The 18,746-nt window shown below is 43.6% G+C and overlaps 1 protein-coding gene across 2 annotated transcripts in view; it reads left to right on the top strand.

Moving 5' to 3' along the window:
• The window catches only part of ME3 (malic enzyme 3), a 194,698-nt gene extending 180,787 nt beyond the window's left edge, over nt 1-13,911 (top strand). For both annotated transcript variants that reach the window (XM_020286644.2, XM_076002409.1), the window contains 7 exons: nt 5,088-5,185; nt 5,483-5,596; nt 7,285-7,390; nt 7,993-8,135; nt 8,720-8,893; nt 12,200-12,298; nt 13,674-13,911. In XM_020286644.2, coding sequence (XP_020142233.2) covers nt 5,088-5,185; nt 5,483-5,596; nt 7,285-7,390; nt 7,993-8,135; nt 8,720-8,893; nt 12,200-12,298; nt 13,674-13,835 — 896 coding nt within the window. In that variant the 3' untranslated portion in view covers nt 13,836-13,911. The remainder of the gene's footprint in view (nt 1-5,087; nt 5,186-5,482; nt 5,597-7,284; nt 7,391-7,992; nt 8,136-8,719; nt 8,894-12,199; nt 12,299-13,673) is intronic.
• The last annotated feature ends 4,835 nt before the right edge of the window (nt 13,912-18,746 follow it).

The following is an 18,746-nucleotide window of genomic DNA, read 5'->3' as shown; positions in this document are numbered from 1 at the left end:
CTGCTAAATGATCCTTGGGTCAATGATCAAATTAAAATGGAAATCAAAAGACAGTGGGAACAGCATGGACAAAAGCATGTAAGTGTAAAAATGCATGGCATGTTTAGGTAAGAATGAATAATGCTACTAGTACATAGAGTACACAGGAAAGCATGAAGCTGCAAGAGTGGGTTGATACTGATAATATACTTTTCTGTACATAAACTAACAAAGAGAATGTCATGAAATTCTTTATAATCATGTAATAACTTCTTACCTTATGAAGAGGCATGAACCTAGTCTATCTTGTTACCAGCGGTTTCCTCAGTACCCCAGAGTCTGGTTCTTAATTAATGCTCAAAAAATAAATGAATGCAATAATTTCCAGTGACTTCTGACTATCAATTGTGTTATAGTTTTTTATGCCTAAACCTTGGTTAAACTGGGTGTTTCCTCATGGCAGAGACCATGTGTGATTCATCTGTCTTCCAAAATGCCTGGTATGGTCTCTGTCATCTGGTAAGCCCTCAGCAAATGCACACTGAGCACTTGGGGGACCCACAGAAGGATGTTAGAAAGTCCTTGTAGTCCTCAGCCCTGCCTCTGTGACTCTGTTGACAGGTCAGTCATCTCTCTGGGCCACAGCTGTGTGAACACATGAGAGCCTGCACCCCATCTTCTAGCAAGTGTCTTCCTGCTTAGAGTCCTGCCTTCTGATGTCCACAGTGATGAATGTGAACTTCTTGGACTCCAACTGTTTACTGTGCCCCCTATCTTAGCCCCTAAGCCAAGCACAAACCCAACCCATTTTCTAGGAGAAAGCCTACCCCAGAGTAGCAAAAAACAAGCCACCTGGAAAACTGACACACCTACCCTGCAACCATTCATATTTTAAAGTTCTTTCTGGATTGTGTGTGTTACATTACAATTAGAATCATGATATGTATGCTGTTTATAGTTCTCTTCCTTCCAACCAACTCAATGGAGTATAGTTTAGTGGTTTAGCCCACAAGCTCCTAGAGGCTGATTCCCTGGATTTGAATCCCAGCTCTGTTATATGATCTTGGACAATTCAGCAAATAGCTCTGTACCTCATTTTCTCAGCCTGTAAAATGAGAATGATAATAGTGAGGATTAGATAAATAAATGTCTTGACATTAAGACACTTATAACAATATCTGATGTTACTAACTTCATAGCATTTTCCATGTTGATACATAATCTTCATAATGATCATTTTTAATGGCTGCAAAATATTCTACTGAGTATCTACACTAGATAATTTACTTAACAATTACTCCTTTGTTAGGTATTTAGATTCTTTTCAGTCATTCAGTATTATAAATAAACTGTCATAAATATCCAGTATACACAGTTTGGATTTTTCCATACATAGATTCCCTGAAGTAGAAGTATGAGGTCAAAGGGCAAAAACATTTTATGCCTTTGGTCTATACTTGGAAATAGTTTTCCAAAAGAGAATGTAGCACTTTTCAAAATGCAAAGTATGCTGGATCTGTTTACTTTGCACTGTTCCCTCACCAACCCTAGATACATCAATATTTTAGTTTGTGCAAATTTACCAAGCCATAAATTATCCCACTTTAATTTCCTTTTTTTCCTTTTACCATTGTGGAGGCTTAACATTGCTAATTGTGGTGACTTTGCTGTGAAATGTATATCAGTCAGAGTCAATACCAGTTGCTCTAACAGAGAAAACTTAATAAAAAGAATTTTTAATTATGTATTAAAGAATTAAAGAGCCAAAAAAACCCACAAAGGATCTACTACCACACCTGAGGCTGAGGGAACAAAGAAAAGAGGAGGTGGCAGTTGGCTGGTGTTGGTGTCACTGAGGGGCATGCTATGAAGCTAGTTCTCTAAGTAATACACGAACTACAAACCGTAATCAACTGCTGCTTCAGGAACAAACTGCTACTGTGGAGTTGGAGAGCCAAGGCTGTGGGGTTGCCAAATTTAGCAAAACCAAAATGCAGGACACCCCGTTAAATTCAATGTTGAATAAATAACAAATAATTTTGTAGAATATTTACACTGGCCAGGTATGGTAGCTCATGCCTGTAATCCTAGCACTCTGGGAGGCTGAGGCAGGCAGATCGTTTGAGCTCAGGAGTTCAAGACCAGCCTGAGCAAGAGCGAGACCCTATCTCTATTAAAAATATAGAAAGAAATTAGCTGGGAGACCCTATCTCTATTAAAAATATAGAAAGAAATTAGCTGGACAACTAAAAAAAAAAATATATATATATATATATATAAAATTAGCCAAGCATGGTGGCACATGCCTGTAGTCCCAGCTACTCGGGAGGCTGAGGCAGGAGGATAGCTTAAGCCCAGGAGTTTGAGGTTGCTGTGAGCTAGGCTGATGCCATGGCACTCTAGCCCAGGCAACAGAGTGAGACTCTGTCTCAAAAAAAAAAAAAAAAAAAAGAATATTTATGCTAATATCACATGGGACATATCCTAAAAAAAAAATGTTGTTGTATATCTAAAATTCATATTTTACTAAGTGTTCTACATTTTACCTGGTAATCCTATAAGGCTGAGGCAATGCCGGAAAAAACAAAATCATCCTTTCCCCTCATCTAGTCTTTGTCTCCCTCTAGCACCCGTTATTGGCAAAGCCCAGCATATAGCCAGTTGGCAAAGCTGAAAAGTGCTTTGCAGACAAAGCAGTATAAAGAAGGGTGGATTTGAAGCTGAGAAAAAATTACCCAATAATTGGCACAGTGCACCCTTTTGGCTGTTCAGCATTCATACACACTGTTCCACATGTGTACTTCCACATAACAAAAACAACTCTAACAAAATGCCTAGCAAAATGCAACTGTCTTTCCAACAAATGAAGATAGTCTCACCTTCTCCCCAAAATGTGGAAAGGCAAAGTCTCAACAGTCCTTTTATTCCCCTTTGGAAGATAGACACATTCTCCATCTCTGGACAAGATTAGCTACTCATAAAAATCAGTCACAGTCACATTTGAAAATTATGTTACCTAAAGACTAAAATGCAGAATTAACCTCCAATAAACTTATATAAGACAATGAGAAGGAGAAGGGAGAAAAAATTAGGTAATATATGCCATTATATATTGTCAAATAATAATCAAGGAAGAAAATATGGATGGCTGCTAATTTCCTCGTTTCTGTAACCAGTCATGAGACCACAGTTGATATTTATATTGATAGCTTTCTTCCTTAACCTCTCATTCCATGTTTTCTTGTCCTCAGACAGAACCTCACCTGGACAAGATTCTTTGCCCAGTATGGTGGCCCAAACCTTCATTCTGAAGGCTCTGAATCCTCAATGGTCCTGACTTTCCTTAGTTGCAATAGTAAACATTAATATTTACTACTGAGCTTGGAAGTACTGAGACACACCCCAGAAGATCCCTTAGGCTTCAGAAATAGTCCTCCCTGTCCCCGTTGTCCCCTTGGATATCTAAATGAATTGCCATAGCCAAAAAATTAACTCTCTTCTTTGCCACTGATTTAGTGGCAAAAGAGCCTCAGCTGGCCAGGTAGCGGTTTCAACTCCCAATTTAATAGAACCATGTTATGAATCCTAATGAAAGTATTTTTCTCTTGGGAACTAACACCTCCAATTGAGAAGAGTATAAATGGGAAGAGACAGGAAGCAGAAATTCTGCAAATGGGTTATAAGGTGAAATGGTGAGAGGAGCTACTGTCACTTCTACCAATTGATTTCCAGACCCATTATTCTGATTGTGGGAGAAAGGACACAATGTTCTATCTGCTAAGTCAAGTCATATATTGCATTCTGTAAGATAGAAGCTCAGCATCTCTGTAGGGTGTTGCCTCAACTCAAATCTTAGGCAAGTCTTCCATAGGCCATCCTGCTGATCTGTTAGGCCAGCTGCTCCTTAGTGGTTGAGTACATGTTAAGACCAGTGAATTTCATGGGCCTGGGCCTATTGCTTCACTTCTTTTACTGTGAAATGAATTCTTTGATTAGAAGCCTTGTTGTCTGGACTGTATCAAGATGATGAATAGGCATTCCAAGCATCTACAGATGATGGTGTTGGCTGAAGCTTTATAGTCAAGGATAAAAATCCATATCCAAAATATGTATCTACTCCTGTGAGGACAGATCTCTTTCCTGTCTATGATGGACGGAGTCCAATGTAATCATCCTGCCACTAGGTGGTGTCTCCCCAGGGAATGGTACCCCATTGCCAGGTCAGTTATTTAAGCAGTAGCAGTAACAGATCAGCCTTGATGAGAGAAAGTCCATGCATAGCTTCCATCCTTGCAACCATGGCTATTTTTATATGTAAGCCCACTGAGCAAACCTTGGGTGACTGGAGAAAAATGCTGTCTGACATACACAGGTCATGCTGTTTTGTCCACCTGCTTATTGAGAGCCTGTTCTCATTACGTCCGTTGGTGATCTTTATATAGGCCACAAACATCTTCACACTGTCTACCTATTCCAAGAGATCTATACACCACCCCTTTCCCAGACCTCCTCAACACCAATCTTACTATTTTGCTCTTTCCAAGTCTCTGACCATATAGCTAAACCATTAACAACTTTCCATGTATCAGTGTAGATCTAGCCATCCCCTGGACCAAAGTGAACAATGAAATTGACCACTTGAAGTCAACTGTCCTTCACCATTACCCTTTAGAGCTACCTTTTACTGGGGATGTGAAGCTGCAACCTTGCACTTCTAGTTGGTGCCAGCACATCATTCAGAACAATTTCTAAACCAAGCCCAAGTTTCTTTCTTCTTGGTCAGGTGGCTTTAAGGAATTTTCATTGAGGCCTTAGATGTAAATTAATGGAGAAGAAGTCATGCAGCAGTGCTCAAATGAGTCTGAGCCACCTACTCATGCAATTTACTTGTCCCTCCACACATACTCGAGCCATCTGATGATGGTCTGCTACCAGTCACACCCAACCTTCTGACTTGGTGGATCAGATGGGCAGCTCAGGCCACATGATCATTTAATGTCTTTGCCGATTCCTCTGCAGGTCCTAGGCATGGGGAAGTCTGCTGAGGGTTTTCTCCTGGGGCCTGGGGGACAGTGGCCAGTGGGTGATCTCTGTCCACTCTGTTGCAGGCACAGCCTCTGTGGCTGTGGCAGGGATCCTGGCTGCTCTGCGAATCACCAAAAACAAGCTCTCCAATCATGTGTTTGTTTTCCAAGGTGCAGGTGAGGTAGGTGCCATCGGGGGTCTATACTCTTGTTCCAGTGGTAGAATAAGAATGGGTAGAAGTGTATCAAGGAGGGGAGGTGCCAGGGGTTCTGAGAGGAGGAAGCAGCACAGGAGTGTTTTCATTATTGCAGCTACCTAAACCCCCACATTGGGGTGTCTCAAGGCAAGGATTTAACTGGGCCTCCTGGGTGTTGTAGGGATGGGGGAAAGAAGAGGGGCTCATTTTGGTGAGACATCTGATAAGTGCTGAGCTGATGTTTGCCCTTTGTCTGAACATTTTCTTTATGGTACCTCCCAGGCAGCCATGGGCATCGCCCAGCTCCTTGTTATGGCCCTAGAGAAAGAAGGTGTACCAAAAGCAGAAGCCACGAGGAAGATCTGGATGGTGGACTCCAAGGGGCTCATTGTCAAGGTACTGTCAGGCTGGAGACATGGAGGTTTCTTGACACCTACAGCTCCCAGGAACTGGACTGGAAGAGGTCTCCAGGGGACAAACTGCTCAGACAGAAGAGAGAGCAAAAGGAGGGCAATGATCTAAACTCCAAAGCAAAAGACTCATCCCTAAGTATCCTTAAATGCTCTCATCCAGAAGTTTTGCATATGTATGTGAGAATGTGCATGTGCCCCTTCCAGCCTTATCCCCCACCACTTCCTGCCTTGCACTAACCTCCATCCACATTACATCATAGTTCTCCAAAAGTAACATGCTCTCTCTCTTCCACATCTGTGCACATTTTGTTCTTCTACTTGAAATACTCTTTCCCTTTTGCCACACGTCAACTCTTAATCCTCAACTCCTTCCCAGTTTCCTCCTCATATCCTGATTGAGCTCAAATGTTACCTCCTCCAAGAAGCTCATTTCCTGCATCTGTGCTCACATAGGCTCCCCACCCTCCATACATTGCACTTATCACATTGTAGGGCAGTTGCCCCTTACTTGTCTGTCTCCTCACTGGACTACAGAGTCTTTATGTCAATGCCTGGCACATGGCAAGTACATAATTAATGTGTGAAGTATGAGTGAAAGAGAAACAGTCCAGCTTCTGACTAGCATGTGGTGAGGGACACAATTGGATGACCTCATCCTTAGGGCTTCACTCAGAGCTCCATGCTTTAACTCCAAGAATCCCACTAACATAGAATGTCAGCGAGAGATAAAAAAAAATCAATGGCAGAGATGGGAACAGGGGAAATACCTGGGGCCATCAACCTAGAATAGCAGAGACCCTTAGTGGAAACTGACCTTCCTATTGTTCCATACTGCTAGAGAGAACCTAGTAGACTTAGAGATTCCTCCTCCTTCCACCCCACGTCATTCCAGAGCATAATCCAGTCCCAGGTATAGGCTACCAGAGGCTGCCACTCTTCCCTCTCGCCCGTCTTTCAATATCATTTTGCTTGCCTCATCAAGGTCATCCCTTCCCAAGGGGCTCTCAGAGCTGACATCTTCACTCTGGTTCTCATGAGGTCAGCTAACCCAGAGGAGTGATTGGAAACATCTGTACCTATTTACCAACAGTCATGCCAGCCTGTCACCCACCAACTTCTATTTAAAGAAATGGAAGGAATCTGGAGCAGGCTGGGCATAGCCAGCCATGCTAAGCCTTTCCTGGAGCTTAGCTTAATATTATTCACAGGGAGTTAATGGCTCTTTTAAGTACATTCAAATTAACTCCCTGACCCAGGGCGGCTCAGGCCCTCATCCCTCAACTGGGCCTGGGTGCTGAACACCTTGGGGTCAAGGGTCTTGGACATTTCCCGAGAGCCTTTCTGTCTTGGCCCAGGAAGCCATGACCCCAGCAGTTCAAATAAATTCTTTGTGGATTCTCCATATGTGGTTCAGGTTAGGTTTAGGTTAAAGAAACACACACACACACACACACACACACACACACACACACACACCTAAAAACACATAGGTGCCACTTTAGGTTCTATCAGGAAATCTGATCTAGAGAAGAGGCCCCAAGGCTTCTGACAGCTCAGACCAAAGCATGTGGCTCAGTGGGTAATGCTCTCAAAGTTTCCAAATGCGTCCATACCCCCTGCCCAGCAGACCCTCCCCACCATAGCTGCTTTGTGTTCCTTCTTTTCCTACAGGGGAGGAGCCACCTGAACCATGAGAAGGAGATGTTTGCCCAAGACCATCCTGAAGTGAACTCCCTGGAGGAGGTGGTGAGGCTGGTGAAGCCCACGGCCATCATAGGTAGGAGGGAGGAGGTGACCCCCTGTCCAGCCCTGCTAACCCTCTTGACTTGCAGATGGAGAGACTGAGGCTCAGCGAGGAGGCATAAGTAACCCAAGGAGACACAGCTCTTTCCCCCATCCCATGTCCAATTCAATGCCACAAACTTCTACTGAGTGACTACTGTATAAAAACCATAGAACTAAGGCCCCAGAGTTAGGGCTGAGTGATGCAGAATCATACGGTGTAGTGGAAAAGCACAGGGTTAGTCTCTCTAGCCAGGATGAGATGACCACTCCTCCCCCAAGGCGGGGACCCTGGTGTCTCTGCCTGTCCTGGGGGCATAGCCCACTCCCAATGGCAATGCCCAGGAATGGCTTCACAGGTGCATCTTAACTGGCAGGGACCAGAGCTGGACCAGTGGTCCCTTAAAGATGGACAGGAGATCTCAGGCAGCTCAGGCAGAAAGACCCTTTTCCCTTCTGCTCCCTCCATCCCTATGGCAGCTGCCATCCCCAAGACTACTGAGTTTTTCATGGTGTGCCTGGCTCCCCCCACCACCAGGAGAGGAATCGGTTGTTTATAAAGGGTAGGCATCCCCACTACCCCCCTTTTCCCTGTAGGTGTTGCCGCCATCGCAGGAGCCTTCACGGAGCAGATTCTGAGGGACATGGCCTCCTTCCACGAGCGCCCTATCATCTTTGCCCTGAGCAACCCCACCAGCAAGGCCGAGTGCACGGCTGAGAAGTGCTACCGGGTCACCGAGGTCAGCGGGGAGTCCTTCCTTCCCCCGGCTGAGAGGACACAGTAACAACTAGTAACCCTATGAGGGTGAAAAAAATCCCCACATCACTGATGAGCAAACTGAGGTTCAGAAAGATTAAGTGACTTGCCCAAGGTCACAGAGCTAATAAGGAGCGGAGCTGGCCCTCAAACCCAGGTCTGACTCCAAAGTCCAAGATCTTACCATTATGCTATACTGTTCCAGGTTCCTCCTAAATAATATAGAGCTCTGACCAGAACCCAGAACCTGAGGCACTAGTAGACTCTGGGCCGCTTTTGCACCTGTCATGTCCTGGGCTGGCCTTCCCAGGAGGTGACAGGTAAAAAGGTACCATGAACCCCATCACCTTTCAGCCATTTCTTGGCCACCAGGTAACTCAGGTGGAGGCTGAGCTTTCTGTTCAAATGAACAAATGTGCTTTAAGTACCTGCCATGTTCTCAGCACAATGCTGGGCATTTGGGAGAGGATGAAGGAAGGTTCGACTTCTGGGAGATAAGAACAGGTCACCATTACTTCCCCAAACCACTCTCCAAGCTCCATCTGTGGTTTTTCTTCCTGCCTCCAGGGCCGAGGGATTTTTGCAAGTGGAAGTCCTTTTAGGAGTGTAACTCTGGAAAATGGCAAGACCTTCATTCCCGGACAGGGGAACAATGCTTACGTGTTTCCTGGCGTGGCACTGGGAGTCATCGCCGGCGGGATCCGGCACATCCCAGATGAGATCTTCCTCCTAACGGCAGAGGTATCACTGTCCCTGCTCCCTCAAATGCTTCCCATAGAACCTGTGGGTTGGCTCTGGGTCCCCTGCCCAATCTCTGAAGATGCTTCCTCTCTTGTCTTTTCTACCCACCTGCACCCCAACCCTGGCAATGGATGCCAGAGTGCCTGAACCTCAGGCATCTCTCAAGATCACCTTGAGACTTGACCTCTTCAATGATACGCAGGGCTTTGGAGGGGGGTGGGGGACTAGTCAGTGGGAGGGGGTGTGGGCAGGAGGCTCTGGCAGTGCGGGGACATACCTCCTGCTGCTCCCTGCCTCCCAGCAGTGCTATCTGGATGCCTAGACAAAGGAGATACCAACAAAGCCACATGAAACTGGGGCTTGTGGGCCATGACAGGTGATAGATTTTTTAAGCTACAGGTCTTGATCAAATCACTGGGGTAACCAGTGGCAGTAAGCCCCACTAGGACAGCTTTCTGTAGCAGGTGGGGTTGCATGCCTGGTTTTGCCTACTCTGAGTACCCAGCCTTGAGCACCCACATGGGGGTGTTAGAGTTGTGCCTGTTCCAGTATCTGACTGCAAGAGCTCCTGGAAGGGTTCTTTACTGGACACAATGAAAATCATGAAAGACTTCATTAAGAATGGCAGCCCATGTTCATAATAATGGTTATTTATAACAGTGACAGTGGCTGACATTATCAAGTGGTTTCTAAGTGCCAGGCACTTGAAATTTATTGTCACTCTAAGGAAACCAAGGCATACAAATGTCTCTATTGAGAGAAGTTAATCTAAGCTATATACAAATGTTACATGTATTTATACTCAATGAGCTCTAAAGGCTCTCTTGTGACTTCTAACATCCTTCTGCATTTCCTCCTCACCGTGGCACTGGTGAGAGCCTGAAACCAACCAGCCATGGTACGGCTCCCAGACAGCCCTGTCTGGATCCCCTTCTGTGAGGCCCAGAGGGAACAACTGCCTCATGCACCAGGCCCCTTCTTACTATGTCTGGTCTTTGAGCCCTGGCTCTGCAAGGCAGTGCAAATAATATCTCCTGAAGGCTTTTCGGCTGGCCCCCAGCCCCGCACACACTAGTTATGACTTTGTGCCGCAGCTCTCTGTTCCTCTTGTCTGAGTATTCTGTGTTTGGATTTCTTCTCACTGCTATAATGGGTGTTCTTGTCCTGTGGATATGGGCAGAGCTGTTTGAAACCCCCATTGGGTGGGAAGAGTCATTTCCTGCTTGAAGTCAGCCCGAAAGCAAATTCCCCTGTTTTGCAGAAACACAGTTGCTAGAGCCCTTCCTATACAATCCCCTGAGACAGCCGCACACACACCACCCCCATGCTGTGAGACAGTTCGACTCCATCATTTCATGGACAGTGTCCATCAATTACACAGAAACTTCTCCTGGATCTACTTATTAAGCACCTGCTATGAGTGAGACAAGCCCCCTCTCCTATAGGAGCTGATAGTCTGCTCTTCAAAGGTCTGACAAGTTATATTTCTGAAAAGGGCATTTTTAATTAAGATAATTTAAGTTGAATTTTATTTTCCTGTGGAATATTACTATAGGCTTTAAGAAGATTTACACGCACTACCTCATTTTATCTTAACAACTCCATAAAATAGGTATAGTGTTTATTCCTATGTTACAGACAAGGAAAGTGAGGCACAGAGAGTTTAGGTCACTTACCTAAGGTCACTTGGCTTGTGTGTGACAGCGCCAGGATGGCCCCAGGCAAGTTGACTACATGTGCAGCAGAGCATGACCAGTGCCCAACACCTCAGAAATGACCATGAAGTATCTCTTCACAGGATAAGCTTCCTAGATGCAGATCTAGCCATGGAACTCCTCTCTAATCAATCCATCTGCTATACCTGCTATACCTCCACAAAGGGAGGCAATTCTGCAGAACACACATCAGGCCAGGTTTCTCTCCTAAATTCAGAGCTTTGTATGTCTCCTTGGCGCTTACAGGACAACATCCAAACTCCTTCTTTTGGTTTCCATACAAGGTACTTCATCACCGGGACTCCTTTCCTCTCCAGCCTCACTTTTTAGCCTCTCCCTACCATCAGTCTAGCCAATGTGTTATTTTCAATCTCAAGTCCATGCTCTCTCTTGCTCTCTTTCACCTCCAGGCATTTGCATGTGCTATTGCCTCTCCCCTTTTCAAGTAATTCATACTTTGCCTTTGGATATCAGCCTATGACATTTCAGGAAGCCTCTCCTGTTCATGGCAGACAGGGCCCTGCCTTCCTCTATGCCTGTATGTCTGTTCTCATTGCACTCACCTGCTGTGTTGTAATTGTTATAATCCTGTGTTAATTGTGCAGTGACAGCAGTCTCCAAAAAGAAAAGACTATGGCTGCTTAACCATATGGATCCTCAACACCTAGCTTAGAGCCGAGCATATTGTAGAGCTCAGTAAATGTTTGACCAAATGAATGGAAAAGAGAGATGGGAGTGTGAGAAGGAGGCAGCAGATGGGGAGGCCCACTTGCCTAATGTCTGCAAACTCTGAGACAAGACCAACTCCTTGGCATTGTCACTTCTGGGACACACAGTTTTCAGAGAGCACCAGTGATGTCTCCCAAATTTAAATTGGATACCAGAAGATTGGGTAGGAGTAGATTCAAATCGACCACATTAAAGAGGCTGATCTGCAAGGCTGGCTGAGCACCAGCACCTGAGGCTAGAGGACGAGGCTTGTTGCAAAGAATAAGGCTTGACCCTCAGAGGCAGACTCTGAACTTGGGAGGGAAGCTGTGGAAGGTTCTGCTCCCAGGATGATGTGCTTAGGGCATTTGTCCAGATAAGGCATAAGACACATTCACTCACTGGAGGAGAGGTCTTCCTCAGATTGGGACTGGAAGAGAGAGCTCAAGGAGCCCTGAACACAAAGACATAACATTGCCTAGATGGGCACCCAGGATGGTACGTACCAAGCATGTGGGAGGAGACTGGGACCCAGGAAGTGAGGGACCCAGGGATCCCTGTGCAACAGGCTGGGCCAGCCAAGAAGAGATCGCATAGCCTTTGCTTTGCAGGCCACGAGTTTATTCATCTTGGTTTTAGTCATTTTCCTTTAGAATTCAGAGCCCCTCATGTTAAGTCTCAGCTAGGCTCCCAGTATAGAAAGGATGTGTCCTTGCTTAAGCCCAAGCATTAAGCTCTCTGGGGCCTATGTGGAGGCAGAGTCGACAGCGGGAACCGCAGCATTTGACCAACTATGCTGGGGCAGGGTGAGTCTCTAGGGTTGGGCTTGTTCTGGGAAGGCAGAAACTCAGCTTATTTCTCTTGGTTCTCTCCCTCTCCCCAGCAAATTGCCCAGGAGGTCTCTGAGCAGCATCTGTCCCAGGGAAGACTGTACCCACCACTCAGCACCATCCGAGACGTGTCTCTGAGAATTGCCATCAAAGTAAGGGGCATCCTACCTGGGTAGTATGGGTAGTGAGGCTCAACCACTTTCTCTGTCTGTGACTTTAGGAGGGCTAAGGAGATGGCAGCAGTGCAGACATCCTTGGGCTGCACTGCATGCAACCCAGGGGCTGTGTGACAAACTCCTGCCTTCCTGAAGCTTTGGCCCCCACCCCCCAAATCCCACCCAGGCCAGTTCTGGGAAAGCTCCTGGGTTTCCCCTCAAAGGCCAAGCAGAAAGGTCATCAGAGTCCATGGTCTTGTGGACCAGAATATGGGTGGAAATTTTTTTAAATGAATCATAAGTACCAATTTATAAGAAAGGTCAGCTAGCATAGCATCATGAAAAGAGCTCAGGCTTCAGGGTCCCAGCTCTGCCAATCAGCAGCAGTGTAACCTTGGCCTAATCACTTCATTTCCCTGAGCCTCAGTTTTCTCTTTTTCCAACAGTCCAGTAATTCCTCTCTACCAGAGTTCTGGAGAAGATTAAAAGAGAATACTCCACATGCAGTGCCTGCCTGGCTAGAATAGATCTCACTCTTCCTCTTTCTCTCAGAATGGCTGGGCCATAGGATGATCAGGTTCATGTAATAGACCACACCATGCGATTACACAAAGATGATAGGTTTCAGAATATGGTGCAATAAAGACTGGCTCAACATTGATAATTGTTGAAGCTGCATAATGAGTACATGAGGGTTTATCATACTATTATTTCTATTAGTGTATATGTTTTACATTTCCTATAGTAAGTTTTAAAAATAATTTCAGAAAATGCATTGTACATCAGCATGCACTCCCTATGAGTTATCCAGTACAGGATCCAGAATCAGGCCTCAAGACTAACAGTCCAGCTCTTGGCCCAGCTTCACCTTGTCCAGTTCCTTCCTTTCTGGAATATTTATATTCACACTCATCTGAAGCCAAATCTAGTACCCAGAGAACAGGGTCCAGGCTGTTTGTCCAATTCAATTCATATTCAAGGTGTCAAAAAATATCAGATACTGGACACTTTTGCCTGTTACCTAATTTTATCCTCACACCACCTTAGAGAAAGGTCTCATTATCCCCACTTTACAGATGAAGAAACTGAGGCTCAGCAAGGACAATGTCACCTCTGAGGATCCACAGGCAGTTGGGGCAGGAAGAATTTAGGCTGGGGCCTCTTGACCCTGGCCTAGTATTTACTCCACTTTGCCACAGCTGTCTGGGCAGAAAGCTTAAAATCCTTCCTACCCAGTGGTTTCATGGGCCACACTCATGAGAGGACCAATCTTGCTCCTCAAGGTATATTCCATTTCCCCAGGCTCCCAAGAAAGGGCCTTTGGGCAGGTTTCCCCTTAAATCCAGTTCCTCAGCCAAATGTTTTTCCCTAGGTCCTTGACTACGCGTACAAACACAACCTGGCTTCCTACTACCCAGAGCCCAAGGACAAGGAGGCTTTTGTAAGATCCCTGGTCTACACTCCAGATTATGACTCCTTTACGCTGGACAGCTACACTTGGCCCAAGGAAGCCATGAATGTTCAGACGGTCTGATGCAGACTCAGGGGCTGGTATGGGGCTGGACGAAGCCCAAAGTTACACCTACAATATAAATGGGTTCCCAAATGGCCATCATTGTTACTGTATTTTTTCCTTTGAACTTTCTGATGTGAGACGAGATGCCAAGACATACAGTGAATGACAGCCTTGTCCCTGAAGGCCCTGGGAGTTCACTTTTCTGTAACCTTCTTCTGAGTTCCTTCCCAAGCATTTCTTCATCCATTAATTGCAACTACTGGCTCAGCCTTGTGTGAAATACAGAATCCTGCTTAGAATCTGACCTTCACAGAGCTTAGGGTCTAGTGGAGATAACTGGACACAATTCATCTTACATTAAGGGAGAAAGTGGTAAGTGCATTAAAAAAGGGCAGATAAAAATTGAAGGTGCTCACGAGAAGGGAGAGGACACTTCCTATGAGAACATAAGGCTTCAAGGGGAGCAGTATTTGCACTGAGTCCCTAGAGTGAAGGATGGGTGGGAGTCATGGGGAGATGAGGAATGTGAGTGTCGCCACCAGCCAGAAAGCGTGGCCCACCCATCAGGGAGTTCAGTCCTGCCAGAAGAATACACACCCTTCAAGACTCAGCAGGGTGTGAAGGCTGAGCGGCTAGAGGCAGCTTACTAATTAGTCAGGAATGGTCACTGCCCTATGGGTTGTTGAGTATTAGACATGCTTTTTCAGTTTTTACTAAAAGGAAAACCAAAGAAGTGTGGGTGGGGAGGGTCAGCCTGCCAAGGAATGAGGAGGAAGAGAGGCAGTGAGGGGAAGGGCACCGTGGGGAGTTCTAAGGGAGATTTGATTTCGTTTTCCTGGCTCTGGAACACACTCTGCCTTCCATGCTTCACTCTCTGAAGTCACTGAGCAACCTGGAGCCACTTTCTTATAGAGGTGACGTCAGTCTGTCCTAGGTGTTTTGTAGACCAAGTTCAGGGATTGCCTTCACCTCCCTCATGTCTAGCAGAGCCCACACCATAAGGGTGAGATTGGGGAAAGAGCTTGCAGCCCCCTGCAATCAGAGACCCTGCTAAGATGCTAAGACCTGTTGGGAAGACAGCTTCTGGCCTCTAATTTAATTGTATGATAGAGGAATCAATAAATCAGTCTTAGGGCCCTACCCCTGCTGCCACCTCAATCTCAGGGTCCCCACTGCCCACAATGAATAGGTTCTATATGACCATCTCATAGTGACAGTCCTTTTTAGGCTCCTAGAAAAGTAATTAGCAGAGCCACCAGTCACCTCTTGCTCAAGTCTTATTTTTCCAACATCTGTGTCCGTGGTACTGGTGCTCAGCCAAGAATATCCTGAGAAAACATCCCTCCTCTGTGATCCTTGGGCTCAGAGAAAATGAGAAACTATTCAGAAGAGGGTTTGAAGAGTGAAGCTGGAATTGAACACCAGGGAACCTTTTACACTATCTTTTCTACATCATGTCCCACGACTTCTTCTCTACCCCCACTACACCTCCTTCATAACCAACATAATAGAAAAGACAAACAATAGTAGAGAAAAATCAATGAAGCAAAATAGGTTCTTTGAAAAGATCAATAAAGTAACAAAATTTAGCTACGCTGACCAAGAAAAAAAAGAAAGAAGACACAAATTACACTTCCTTTGCTCCAGCCACACTGAACACCTTGCTGGCACTAAGCACATGCACTTTCAAGCCTGTGCTTGGTCTCCCCACCTGGAAAGTCCTTCCCTTCTCTTCCCTGCCCTTTACCAGTTAAATGTTGGTTCACCAACAGCTTTTTGCCTGGAGACTTCATTCATCCTTGGAACTGAAATGCAATTGGCTTTATGAAGTCTTCCCTCCTCCAGAGTTAATAATTGAATTAAAAAATCAAAAACAGGGGAAAAAAAAAAAAGGAAACTTCCAAAATATTTGGGAGTTAAATAGTACTTTTCTAAATAACCCCTAGATTAAAAAACGGAATCACAAGATTATCTGTTGAACTGAATTTTTAAAACTGTATCAAAAGTAATGAGATATAGCTAAAGCGGGCGTAGAAGGAAATTTTATAGCTTAAAATGCTGTCATGGTTAATTTTAGGTGTCAACTTCCCTGGGCCACAGGGTGTCCAGATATTTTATCAAACATGATTCTGGGTGTTTCTGTGAGTGTGTTTTTGGATGAGATTAACACTGAAATCAGTAAACTAAGTGAAGCAGATTGCCCTTCACAATGCAGGTGGGCCTCATCCAATCAGTTGAAGGCCTGAACAGGAAAAAACAGGCTGACCCTCCCTTATTTGACAACCTTATAACTGGGATATTGGCTCTTTTCTGCCTTCAGACTGGCAGCTCTCCTAAGTCTCCAGCTTGCCAACTCACCCTGTAGATCTTAGGACTCGCCAGCCACTATAGTCATGTAAGCCAAGCAAATTCCTTATAATAAATAGCAAGACACAGAGAGAGACTGAGAGAGAGAGACTTTATTGGCTCTGTTTCTCTGTAGTATCCTAACTAATGCAAATACCTACATCAGGAAGAAAGAGAAAAAAAGAAAGAAAACAGAGAAGGCAAGAGGTCTCAGATCAACAAAGTTAACTTCCTCCTTAAGAAACTAGGGAAAAAAAGCAAACAAAATCCAAAGCAAAAGTTAACACAGAAATCAGTATACGTATAATAAGCAAAGAAATTGAATATGTAATTAAAAATCTTCCCCCCAAGAAAAGCCTATGTCCAGATGGTTTCATTGGCTGTATTCTATCAACTACTTAAAGAAGAAATAATAATAATCCTTCAGAAACTCAGAAAGCAGAGGAAAGAGCACTTCCCAAATCATTCTGTGATACTGTTATTACTATATCAAAGCCAGATAAAGATATTACAAAAAATTAAAGACTAATATCCTTCCTGAATATGGATGCAAAAATCCTAAACAATTATATAGCAAACCAAATCCAGCAACATATATACAAGAATTACACACAATTAACAAGTGGGATTTATCCCTAAGAAAGCAAAGTTATATTTTTTTATTTTTTATTTTTTTTAGACAGCGTCTCACTGTGTTGCCCAGGCTAGAGTACTGTGGCATCGGCCTAGCTCACAGCAACCTCAAACTCCTGGCCTCAAGCAATCCTCCTGCCTCAGCCTTCCAAGTAGTTGGTACTACAGGCACGTGCCACCATGCCTGGCTAATTTTTTTTTCTATTTTTAGTTGTTTGGTTGATTTCTTTCTATTTTTAGTAGAGATGGGGTCTTGCTCTTGCTCAGGCTGGTCTCGAACTCCTGAGCTCAAGCAATCCTCCTGCTTCAGCCTCCCATAGTGCTAGGATTACAGGCATGAGCCACTGCACTTGGCCAGCAAAGTTGTTTTAACATTCAAAAATCATTAAATATAGTATAGAATATTAATAGAATGAAGGACAAAAACCATAAGATCATGCCAATAGATGTGGAAAAAAAAGCATTTGAAAAAAATCCAACACCCATTTATGATAAAACTCTATGCAAAATAGAAATAGAAAAGAACACTCTCAACCTGATAAAGGATATTTATAAAGAACCAACTGCTAACATCAGACTTAACAGTAAAAGAATGAATACTTTCTCCCTAAGATCTGGAGCAAGGCAAAGATGGCATTTTCACCACTTCTAGTCAACATGGAGGGTCTAGCCACTACAATAATGCAAGAAAAATAAATTATAGTTGTCAACATTGGAAAGAAAGAGTAAAACTGCCTTTATTCACAGATAACATAATCCTGAAGATAGAAAATGCTAAAAACACACACATTCTCTATCAATTAATAAATGAGTTTAAAAAGGCCACTAGACACAAAATCAATATACAAAAATCAGTTGTATTTCTATATGTTATCAGCAATCCAAAAATAAAATTAAGAAAACAATTCTATTCACAATAGCATCACAAAGAAAAAATACTTAGAAATAAATTTTAGAAGTATAAGTCTTGAATGCTGAAAACTATAAAACATTGCTGATAGAAATTAAAGAAGATCTAAATAAATGGAGAGAGATTCCATGCTCATAGACTTGAAGACCTGATATTGTCAAAATTGCCATTCTCTTCAAATTTATCTAGACAGTCAACACTATACCTATCCAAACCATTGTAGGCTTTTCTTTGGTAGAAATCAACAGGTTTATCCTCAAATTTATATGGAAATGTAAAGGATTTTGAATAGCCAAAAAATTTTTTAAAAGAACAAAGTATACTATTCAATTTCAAATACTTACTGTAAAGATACAATGATCAAGACTGTGTTGTCTTATAAGTAAATGAAGCAAAATTCAGTGTTCACAAATAAGTCCTAACATTTATGCTAACTTGATGTTTTCAACAAAGCTACCAAAGTAATTCAAGGGGATAAAGGATGGTCTTTTGAACAAATGGTGCTGAGACAATCGAATATCCTCATGCAAAAAAGAATGAACTTAGACACCTCACACCAAACCTTACACCAAACTCAAAATGGATCACAGACTTAAATGTAAACACTAAATCTATAAAAATTTCTAGAAGAAAATACAGCATAAGATTGTTGTCATGGAGAGTTCTGAGATTCAATTTTAAAAGCATGACTCATAAAGAAAAAATTATAAACCATACTTCATCAAAATTTAAAATTTTTGCACTATGAAACACACACCATTACAGGGGAAAAAAGACAAGCAGCAGACTGGGAGAAAATATTTGCAAATAATATACCTCACAAAGACATTGGATCCAGAATATACAAAGAACTCTTACGACTTAAGACGATGACAACCCAATTTTAGAAATGAGCAAAATATTTAAAATAACATTTTACTCAAGATATGTGAATGACTAACAAATACATGAAAAGATGCTTAACATTATCAGTCATATGAAAATTAAAAACACAGTGGGATACCATTTTGAACTCACCAGAATGGCAATAATAAAAAAGA

This window comes from Microcebus murinus, chromosome 4, assembly GCF_040939455.1.
Source record: "Microcebus murinus isolate Inina chromosome 4, M.murinus_Inina_mat1.0, whole genome shotgun sequence".
NCBI classification, from domain to species: domain Eukaryota; kingdom Metazoa; phylum Chordata; class Mammalia; order Primates; family Cheirogaleidae; genus Microcebus; species Microcebus murinus.
This window is presented reverse-complemented; position numbering and strand designations above follow the sequence as displayed.